Source organism: Crocuta crocuta, unplaced genomic scaffold (assembly GCF_008692635.1).
Source record: "Crocuta crocuta isolate KB4526 unplaced genomic scaffold, BGI_CrCroc_1.0 scaffold35, whole genome shotgun sequence".
Lineage (NCBI taxonomy): Eukaryota > Metazoa > Chordata > Mammalia > Carnivora > Hyaenidae > Crocuta > Crocuta crocuta.
Genome location: NW_027530625.1, coordinates 8,873,738 through 8,884,557, shown reverse-complemented (window position 1 = coordinate 8,884,557; position 10,820 = coordinate 8,873,738). Strand labels below are relative to the sequence as shown.

The following is a 10,820-nucleotide window of genomic DNA, read 5'->3' as shown; positions in this document are numbered from 1 at the left end:
GTCAGATTCTAATCCCAGCTCCGCACTTGCCTGCCGTTGGCAAGTTGGCCAACCCTTCTGAGCCTCCATTAGCCCCCTCTGTAAAATGGGATAACTACACTTCCTTTGCAGAGGGTTGTGCGGGTTAGAATCGATGTGTGGGAGCCCTGGGTCCCACTCGATCTCCAGAGGAGGCTCATTCCGGAGTGTCCATTGCCGTGGGCCAGACATGGGCTTGGGGCTGAGGGCTGGGGCCCAGAGAATACCTTCTGGCAGAGGGGCGAGTTACCCACATATGACCAGGACAGATTCAATGGATTCTGAGCTGGAAGTGGGAAGCCCAGGGAGCTCAGCCTTCAGAGATGGGAGAGCTTCCGGCTGGAATAACCAAGGGCGGCTTCATGGAGGAGGCAGCATTTGAGCGGGCCCCAAAGGATGAGCAGGACTTCCAAGGGGGACATTCATGGCCCTGCTCACTGCTGCATGGATGGCCTCAGGGAGTCCTCCCAGTGAACAAGGAACCTCTGTCACATTCTACAGCTAGTGAAGGGCGGCATCAAGCTTAACTGGGTCACATCCACAAAGCCCCTTTTGCCATAGATGGTTCCGAGGATTAGGATGTGGATGTCATCTTTGGGGACCATTATTCGGCACATGGCAATGACATCGAGAACCGTGAGACGGGAAGATTACCGTGGGTCATCTGAGTGAGCCCCATGTGATTGCAAGGGTCCTTATAAGAGGGAGGCCAGAGCAGGGGTCAGGACGGCCTGCCATCCAGACAGATGAAGCAGCCGCAAGCTGGGGGTGGCCCATGGCCTCCCCTCCCCNCCCCCACCCCCCGGGGGCCCCAGCAGGAACCCAGGCCTGGGAACTCCTTGACTTTAGCCCCGGGAGGAGTCATTTTGGGTTCCCGACCTCCAGAACTGTACAAGGATAACTTGAAATAGATACCAGCTCGCAACTGCATTCGCCTCCCCCTTGCCGGCAATCTTCGGGTCTCTGATGCTTTATTCCAGCACTTACCAGTTTGGTCTGAGCACACGTCTCCCAGCCTGTCTGCCAGCAACTCCACAGCTGTCTCTGTTTTTCTGTTTTTTGGGGTTTTTTTTTTAGTTTTTAATTTTTTTTAGTAATTTCTACACCCGACACAGTGCTCGAACTCACAACCCCGAGATCAAGAGGCACATGCTCTTTGGACTGAGCCAGACAGGCGCCCCAGTTTTCTCTGCCTTTTAAAGCTCGCCTCCATCCCTTCCCAAAGCCCACCATGCACCCATGGTACTTAATAAACGCTGGTCAAGTGTAAATAAATCTGTCTTTATTCTGATTTACAGCCGTTGAGAGGGACAGGCTTTTGATAGCAGTATCTGCTGGTTTCTCCAGCCCCATGGCCTCGAAGCAGAACTGGGCCCCCCATGGCCAGCTGAGTGCCGGTCAGAAGTGGGGGGGGGCAGCCAGCACATCTGCCGGAAGCAGAGGGATGTTGGGCCTCCCGCTGGGGCAGGGGACAGCTCTGGCCATCCGTGGCAGCCAGGGAGAGGCCCACTAAAAACCAAATCGCCACACAGAGGGCAGCGGGTGGGGGAGGACTTCTCTGCGGATCCCAGTTCCGGTCTATTCTCAGCATCCCCTGTCCACAGGGGGCTACGCTGGCCTTCTGAGCTCTGCCTCAGGGGAGGCACCCAAGCTCTTAGATCTCTAGGTAACTTCAGCTCAGAAAAGACCCTACCCCACTCGCCACACTTTGCAGCAGGAAAATGTTGGTCCGGAGAGGGCAAGCAACTTGCTCGAGGTCACACAGCAATTTCATGAGTCTCAAAACAAGCTGAAAGATTCCCATCCAGTGCTAACTCCAGGAGGCTGGGGGTGTGGGTGCATGGGGCCAGCTTCCCTCTAGGTCGCGGGACCCCAGGGCAGGCTGGCCGGGAGCCGGGGGCAAGGGCAGCCTCACTTGAGATTGTGCTGGCTTTCCCGGTGCCGCCGCAGGTCTACCTTGCGCTGGAAGCCTTTGGAGCACAGCTCACAGCTGAAGGGCTTGAAGCCGGTGTGCTTGCGGCTGTGGGTGATGAGGTTGGAGCTCTGGCTGAAAGCCTTTCCGCACACCTGGCATTTGTGTGGCTTTTCACCTGCGGGGGAGCAAGGACCTGGTCAGGGCCGCCCGCGCCAGGCCCGCCACCCCAGTGCCCTGCAACTGCTCTCAGAACCTCGCCACATGTTATCTCACGGCCCGGCTACATTCACTTTTCACAAAAGGGAAACAGGAGGTGTGCCTGGGTGGCTCAGTCGGTTAAGCGGCTCAGCCGCTTGTGGGGCGGTTTGTGAGCTCGAGCCCCACATCAGGCTCTGTGCTGTCGGCGCAGAGCCTGCTTCGAATCCGCTGTCCCCCTCTCTCTCTGCCCCTACCTTGCTCATGCACGTGCGCTCTCTCTCTCTCAAAAATAAACATAAAAAAAATAAAAGGGAGGTGAGAAAACTACAAGTCTGTCACCCCTGCGCCCCCTGAGGTCAGGCAGGGACTGAGTCCATCCTGTTCGTCAACGTGCCCAGCATCTGGTGCGAAAGAGGCACTCAGTTCACAGCCAAGGAGTGAACGACTGGAGAAATGAAGGGATGAAGGAACGACAAATTCACCCGCCATCCCCACGGGCACCCAGAGATCACGCTTTTAGTGTTTCCTTTCCTGGTGTTTTTCCCAGGCACTGAATGTGGACTTATTTTTGTTTAATTTTTTAAATGTTTTTTACTTACTTTTGAGAGAGAGACAGACGGACAGCATGAGCAGGGGTGAGCAGGGGAGGGTCAGAGAGAGAGAGGGAGANCTGGTGTGGGTGTAGGTGTGTTTCTTCATGTCCGACTTCTGGTGGAAGCGCTTGCCGCAGAACTGGCACGGGTAGGGCCGCGTGTCCGAGTGGATGAGCAGGTGCGTGGACAGAGTGGACGAGCGCTTGAAGGCTTTGCCGCACATCCGGCACTCGAAGCTGCGCTCCTGCCGGAGGAAACGAGGCCCCGGGGGGTCAGGCGCAGGCGGGGCCTCGAGACCCGGGACTGCCACGCTGGCCGCAGGACCGGGCCCGGCCGGGATCCCCTGAGGAACAGGACACTCGTTGGGGCGGCCTCGAGAATGAGGCCTGGAGCGAGGAGCCGGACCCAGAGGCCCCCGTTTCTGCATTTCCAACAGGGGCCGAGACATGGGGCCCGAGCGGCCTCCTGTGGGCCTTTCCCTGGAACCCGTACGGTGCCCCCAGGCAAAATCAGCATTTGTTGACTGCCTGACAGACCAACTGATCTAGGGCACGGTCGTGGGCTCTGGTCAAGAGTCTGTGTATTGGAGCTCAATTCTGCCTTCTGCCCCTTCTAAGCCAACACGCCCTCAGGCAAGTCATTAAATCCCTTGAGACTCAGTTTCCTCATCTGGACACTGGAACAGCAGTAATGACCTCCAAGGGTAGAGAGCTGAGCCTGCACCTGGCACCTGGCTGCGCTCACAAGCTCTCATGGTCATATCCTGCCTTTCCCGCCTGAGCTTTTATTTACTCCCGTGTTAGTGACTCAGGGCATTTCGGGTGCTTTCCCTGGGATGGAATATTCAAGAAGGGCTAAGCGGGACAAGACAGACATGTCAGCCTGACCCCAAGATTCTCAAAGTTGAGAGCCTCAAAGCTGAGGACACTTGCGCTGACCACACAGAGGGCAGGATCATCTCTCAGCACCATGGACATCTCTCTGCCCCCCAAAATCCCACTGGCCCAGGAGCCGCTTCCAACAGCACGTGAGGCTGATTTGGTCCATCAGGGAGTAAAGTGTGTTAAGNATTGCATATTACAATCTATATTTGGAGTTCCCTCCAAAATATAGATTGGAAGATGCATATATATATATGCATATATATAATATGCAGATTATATATTTATATAATATATATAAACATAATCATATATGAATACAAATTATATTATAGATTATATATAAATTATAGTATATATTATATAATACATATTGTAATTTATATTATATATTATATATAGTTTGGGGAAAACTATAAAATAAATAGCATTAAAGAACAAATATTCTCTATAAAGAGCAAAATAAAAATATCTATTATGTAGTAATGTTTAACAAGAGCGGGTTTGGGGAACCCAGATGGGGGAGTGCAGGACCCCTGATCTGCGTCACCCTCAGGGGCAGGGTGAGTGACCCGCAATAGCCCCAAGGCGTCCAGTGGGTGGCCCAGAGCAGGGGTGGGAAGTGGGGGCTCCTGGGCCTGGCCGGCTGCCCACCTGCGAGTGGACGTGTGTGTGCTGCTCCAGGCTCACGGCGTGGCCGAAGGTTTTGCCACAGACGTCGCAGGCGAAGGGCCGGGTCCCGCTGTGGGAGCGGCGGACGTGCACTTCGAGCCCGTGTGGCGTGGAGAACACCTGAAGGCATGGCAGAGCGTGAGGCCACAGGGGGCTGGGGTCCCGAGGCCACCCCACCCCTCCACCTCCATGCCCAGGCACAGATGGGCATAAAGGAGGGGAAGCCCTGGGTTGCCGATTCTGCTGGCATTTGCTGTGTGTCCGGGGAGGGTCCCTTTCCCTCTCTGGGGCTAGGTTTCTTGTCTATACACTGGGGGCTGTGGGAGCACGTAAAAGGACCCTCCTGGCCCAATCTAGAGGCTGAATAGCCTACTGGTTAAGAGCCAGGAGTCCACCAGAGCCAGGTTTGGATGCTGGTACTGATATCTACTTGCTGTGTGTTCTTGGGCAAGTGACTCAACCTCTCTGAACCTTAGCCTTTCATCCACTCCCCAGGGCTCAAGCATGCCAAGTGCTTAGCACAGGAATGGCGCACAGTCAGGGCTCAACAAACCATGATGGGGACGAACATTTTGAAGCCCCGACCCCACCAAAGGACCCAAGATTCACAGCATGGGGACCCCCGGCTGTGAACGCCTGGCACCTGTCAGGGGCCTGCAGAGGGGATTTGGAGCAGGGCCCGGGAGCCCACCCTCACGCCAGCTGCTCACCTTGTTGCACTTGATGCAGTGGTACGCGTCCATGCCCGGGGGGCAGTGGAGGCTGAAGTCCAAGGGTGGCTCAGCGCTGGGCACCAGAGGGCTGCCGTACAGGCTGACGGAGCGCTCGAGGAAGGCAGACTGCATGGTGGAGGGGGCCTGCCGGTAGCTGTGGCCATAGGATGAGGCCAGGGCACCCCAGGAGAAGCTGGGCTTGTAGAACGGGGGTGAGTCGGAGTCCCTGTCCTGGGATCGGGGCATTATAGCAGGGCCCTCTGTGGAGAGCGGGACACCACATGGGGGGGATTCGTTTATTTATAATTAGGGCGCTGGTCCCCACAACTCCCCACCTGGTGACCTCACGCTGTGGGTTTTGGCGTGTGGCCCAAAATATTTACTCTGGGAGAGGGTCTGGGCCCTCACTGTGGCTCCTCAGCTTTTCAGCCCGGAAACATGCCCTCAGCACGTGCAGAGTGCCCGCCTCACCCACCTCATCAGCCTGCCCTCAGTTGGGAGTGAGCTCCCCGTCCCGGCAGACGCTGGGGAGCTCAGCTTGGGTCCAGATGACCTTGGCGCTCTTTCCTGACTCCACATCTCCAAGGCTCCCAGCCTCCAGAGCCCAATCCCCCCTCCATCCCACTTGCACGGGGTGGGGGGTGTAGACGGCCGGGGGTCCCAGCCTGGGTACCTGGCACCAAGGCCGTCCTGGTCAGGCTCTGGTCCAGCTCCAGCTCTGGCTCCCGTTTGAGGTCAGTCCAGGCCAGGCACTGGTTTTGGAACAGGGTGCTGAGGACAGGGTCGTTGCTCAGAACCTGGCCCCTGGTCCCTGTGGGGAGGTAAGACCTTCAGAGCCGCCAGCCACAGCTCTGGGCAGTGCAGAGGGAGTGGGGGTGGGGGGGACTCCCTTCCCATGAGGAGGGGGACCCAGAGACCCATTTGCTGCTGTCCCTAGCCGCTCGTGTGCACGGGCCCTGACCAGGCCCTGGGATGGGGGGAGCAGGGCGGAGGCCAAAGGGGACCCAGGAGAACTCGTGGGCCAGCCTTGGTTTTGTGAGCATCTGAGCTCAGCCCGAGATCTCTTCTGACTCCGGTAAGGACCCACATGTCTGCTGGGGACCAGCTCCAATCCTGAAGCTCCCACCATCCCGCGGGGCCAAAAGGGATGGGTGCATTCATTCATTCTTTCAACCAACGTGTGCTGAGTCCCCCTGCTTGCAGACTTGGAAGGGGGGGCTACTCAGGAGGGCCGCTGCTGCATCCCCAACACAGGGGGCGGGGGGGCCCCGGGTGCGCGCGGCAGGGGAGCCCTGACTCACCAGGACTAAAGGCAGCAGGCCAGACCGGCTCATCTTCCTGGATGCGGGGCTGGTGGTAGGTGTGAGCCTTCTTGCTCTTTACCAGGAAGGAGCGTGGCATCGTGAGCGTGCGGCCCGCACCTGCATAGGGACAGGGCGAGGACGGTTAGGAAGCACTCTCCGTGTTTTGGGGCCTCTCCCTGAAATCAGAATCCAGAGTCCGGTGTTGAATAGTTGAAGTTCATGGCTCCCTGGAGCCTGCAAATGTGATATCATTTGGAAATAGGGTCTTTGCAGATTAAATAAAAAATTTTTTTATTCTAATTTTGAGGGGGGAGGGAGAGAGACAGAGTGGAAGGAGAGGCAGAGAGAGAAGGAGACAGAATTCGAAGCAGCTCCAGGCCCCGTGCTGTCTGCACAGAGCCTGACGTGGGGCTCGAACCCACGAATCGCGAGATCGTGACCTGAGCTGAAGTTGGACGCCCGACCGGCTGAGCCACCCAGGCGCCCAGAGTCTTTGCAGATTTAACCAATTTAGGATGAAGTCATACTGAGTTAGAGGGGACCCTACATCCAATATATCTACTGTTCTTATAAAAAGAGGGAAATTTGGACACACAGTTACAGAGGAACAACATCGTCCCGAGGCAGGAACGGAGATGGGAGGGATACAGCTACAAGCCAAGGGGCACCAAGGGTCACTGGCACCCCCAGAAGCCGGGGGGGTGGGGAGGCAGGAAATAGACTCTCCCTCAGAGCCTCCGGAAGGACTAGTCTTGTTGGCACCTTGAGGTTGGCTCTCTAGCTTCCAGAACCCTGAAAGAATATATTTTGTGTTGTTTTAAGCCACCCGCTTTCTAGTACTTTCCTACAGCAGAAATCCTAACCTTCCCTCCCCTACTACTCCCTTGCCAGGAAACTAACCTATCCACCTTCTAGAAAACCCCGAAGGTCAGCCTGCTCCCTCCTGTCCACATGCTCTGAATTGCACCGGGGGCAGAGAAGGAAGGGCAGGGCAATCTCCCCTGAGGACCCCGCAGCCAGAAAGCTGCATTTCACCCGTGTGGGGTCTGCTGAGTACAGGTTTTGGAGTCAGATGCTCATGGGTTAGAATCTCAGCTCACCTGCTGTGCACTTTGGGGGCAGATGCTTAACCTCTCTGGGCCTACTCCCTTTTCTGTACGACGCGGCGTCCAGGCGGATAGTGCCAGCCAGTGCGTCTTATGTGCTCGGTGCTGACCATGGAGGGGGCGGGGGGCAGGCAGGTTGCCTCGGGGCCGCCTCAATAGCAAATCCACATTAGCCCCGAGCCGATGCGGCCAGAGCAGGCCAGCCCCCTGTCCACGGCCCCAGCTGCGAGCCCAGCGCCCAGAGACGGAGGAGCCTTCTCTCTGCATGGGGGTGGGGAGGGCTGCGTGGAGCTGCATGTGAGGCTCAAGGCCTGAGAAGACCACCACACCCTCCCGGGAGGTCTGACGTGGAGAAAGAGCCCAGGGTCCACCGCCGGTCGGGGTGTGGGGAAGACACTGAGGACCAAATCAGCAAAGGGACCTGTGCCTGGTCCCAGGCGGGGGTCGGGGCGTGGCAGAGCCAGACCAGCCTGAACACCCTGATACCCCTGGCTTCCCTGGAGGGCTCCCGGGAGACGGAGAGCATTGGGGGGTCCTCTCTCCCCCTCGCCCCCCGGGCCGTGCCCAGGCAGGAAGTGCTTCGCCGATGCCGTTCCTGGCGGCGTCTCTGCTGGTGCCTTTCCCGGGCACTGGAGCAGGAGCCCCCGTCCCCAGGCCGGGCCGTGTATGGTTGCAGGGGAGATAGCGCCCAGCGCGGGAAAAGGATTACAGCTGCTCTAACAGCCAGGGCCGACGATAAGGGCAAGGCGCGGAGCCAGCTGGGAGGAGGGAGATTAGAGAGAGCAGCTTGGAGCTCTGCCTTTGGAGCAGGCCCAGGGAGTCGCCCCATCCCCCCGGGGCCTGGGGGGGACCCCAAATCAGCCAGGAGAGGGACCCCCGCCGTGCCCGTCTGCCCCCCACTGGAGCCCCCGGGGCATCAGGAGTCTGGAGAGGCCTCTCTGCTCCCAGGTCATCCGAGGCCCTGCCCTCCTCAGTCGGTGTCAGTGTCCAGATCTGCTAAATGGGGATCGCGACCCACCTTCCTGCGATTGTTGGGGCAGGACGGAGCCCCGTTCCAAACGGATGCGCAAAGTGCGTGGCGGGGGGCCTGGGCTGTAGGAGCCCTGAGCGGACACTGGCGTCTCAGCCCATGCAAGAAGAAGCTTCAGGAAGGTGGGCACAGCCCACGTCCTGCTCGGTCCTGTCCTGTCCAGCTGCGCCCCCAGCACCCCGCCCAAAGCAGGTGCACTCTGAGGACGGGGACGAGCCCTGGGCCAGGAGCGGTGACATTTTCAGGCCCTTGCCCTCTGGGATCCGAAACGATGAGGTGGGGCTTGAGGGCTTTGGGGTCCCGTCCAGCTGTCAGATTTTGCCTTCGCAAGGCTCGCCGGGCCTGTTGTCCCGCCCCCACCCCCGCGTCGGGCAGCCTGCGGTGCCTTATCTCCCAGGGACAGTCTTCTTCCTCTTGCCCTTGCCCCTCCCCCCCAGGGCTCCTCACAGCCCCCTTCCTTCCCCTTCTAACTCTTGGCCCCAGGACCCCCCCTGGGGAGATCAGACCCTGGGAAGAGCCACGGGGGACCCCCATATCCAGGGGGAGGCGGAGGCTGGCTTTTTTTGCCTTTTGTTGGGGGGGGCTCCAAGGGGCCGTGGTCTCTCTATCAAAAGATGATTTATTATTTTTATATAGTGTTTTATTAGGAAGCCAACTTGAACCGAAGGCAGGCATTAAACTTCTGCGGGAGATCCCAGGATCTGAGTGGGCTTCTCTCTTAATTCTGACCTGTGAGCTGAGTGGCTCCTCTGCCCCATTTCATGAAGGAGAACTGGAGGCTTAGAAATGGCTCATGGTGGCCCCCGCCCCCACACTTACTCTGTGCGGAAGAACTCCTTTCACATGCTAAGGAAGGTAGGCATTAGAAGCTCCCCNCTTGTCCAGGCCCTGTGTTCTTTAATCTCTCTCTCTTTTTTGGAACCCAGAAGCTTCACATGGGTTTATAAAGAGCTTTGCATGGAGAAGCAGGTGAGGAAGACTTCCTTCAGGAAGCTTTGGTGTTCCCTTGGGCTCAGAGCCTGAGGACACCATAGAGGTCAACTGGTTAGAACCTAGGACAGCACAAGTTCATGAGCAAGGGGTCCCAGCTTCCAGGGTCCCTGGCTGGAGGAAGCCGATTCTCATGATCCCCTCAAAGCCCCCAATTTCCTCCCCTTCCCTCCCCAGAAAGTTCTGTCGGCTACGCCTGGCCGGGAGGCACAGCCAGCCTCATGCCCCAGCCTCCAAGCTCCCATGGGGGCCAAACACACCACGAGAACTTCCTTTTGGCCCCTGTTCGCTGAGTTTAAAAAAAAAAAAAAAAACAGGAACCAATCACCTATACTGTAGTTAATTAACAACCACACCGTTTTGATTCACACGACGGTTCTGAGAAAGAGCTCGGAGCAGAGATTGTGAAAGAACCCTAAGATTTCTTCATGAAACAGAGGCCTTGATGGTATCGGCCTCCGGAAGAAGACTTGCTGTTAACATCTCTTCCAAAACCCTCGATCCCGATAGAGGGTGTCCCAACCCCGGGTCAGAATCTCGGCCCCACACCCGAACTTCCAGGCAGACTCAGAGCTGTGACCTTGTGATTTCCCCACGAGGCGCTGCGGGCCTCTCGTGGGGCTGAGTCTGATTTTGTGACCTTGAGCTTGACCACGTCGGCCTCCAACCTGGGGCTTGGTTTTCCTATCTCTCGAAAGGGACCGTTGGACTAAGAGATTTCTAAACTTCCCTTTTGCTCTAAAATCCCATGCACGGTTTGTTGACCTTCAACGCAGGACTGACCTACCTTGACTAAGAAACTCATCACTGGGTTCCCTTTTTGGGAGGGTTGGGCAAGACTCCGTTGTTTCTCAGAGTCAGTGATAGACGACCCTGGGGACTTCCTTTCTGTTTAAAGATGTGACTCAAGGGAAAACACAAACAAGCAAAAGCAAATAAACAAACAAAACCCTTTTCCATGTAGGGGTCAGGGGAAACGGTCCGGGTGACATTAGGGGCTCCGGGCAGAGAGCGATCATTATTCTTATTTGAAATTTGCAAACACTCTTCAAATGTCTCCTCTTAAATTCAGAGGCTGCAATTAGCATAAGTGAGTGGAGGAGCTTCTGAGTTTGTACCCAAGAGAATTGAAAGCGGGGACTCAAACAGGTATCTGTCTACCAAATTCACTGCAGCGCTATTCATAATAACCAAAGGACGGAAGCAAGCAAATGTCCGTCAGCAAGTGATGGATAAAGGAAATGTGACAGGTCCATACAATGGAGCATTTATGTAGCTGTAGAAAGGAAGGAGGTCCTCACACCTGCTACAAAACGGATGGACCTTGAGGGCATATGGAAGCGAAATAAGCTTATGAGGTCCCTAGAGAAGTCAGGTTCATACACACAGAAAGGACGGTG

The 10,820-nt window shown here is 56.8% G+C and overlaps 1 protein-coding gene across 1 annotated transcript in view; it reads right to left on the bottom strand.

Moving 5' to 3' along the window:
• Window positions 1-1,280: 1,280 nt before the first annotated feature.
• The window catches only part of GFI1B (growth factor independent 1B transcriptional repressor), an 11,490-nt gene continuing 1,950 nt past the window's right edge, over window positions 1,281-10,820 (bottom strand). Inside the window, exons 2-7 of the mRNA XM_077768433.1 lie at window positions 6,292-6,411; window positions 5,664-5,801; window positions 4,988-5,250; window positions 4,260-4,397; window positions 2,806-3,067; window positions 1,281-2,111 (exon numbers count right to left, since the gene is read on the bottom strand). Coding sequence (XP_077624559.1) covers window positions 1,930-2,111; window positions 2,806-3,067; window positions 4,260-4,397; window positions 4,988-5,250; window positions 5,664-5,801; window positions 6,292-6,391 — 1,083 coding nt within the window. The 5' untranslated portion in view covers window positions 6,392-6,411 and the 3' untranslated portion in view covers window positions 1,281-1,929. The remainder of the gene's footprint in view (window positions 2,112-2,805; window positions 3,068-4,259; window positions 4,398-4,987; window positions 5,251-5,663; window positions 5,802-6,291; window positions 6,412-10,820) is intronic.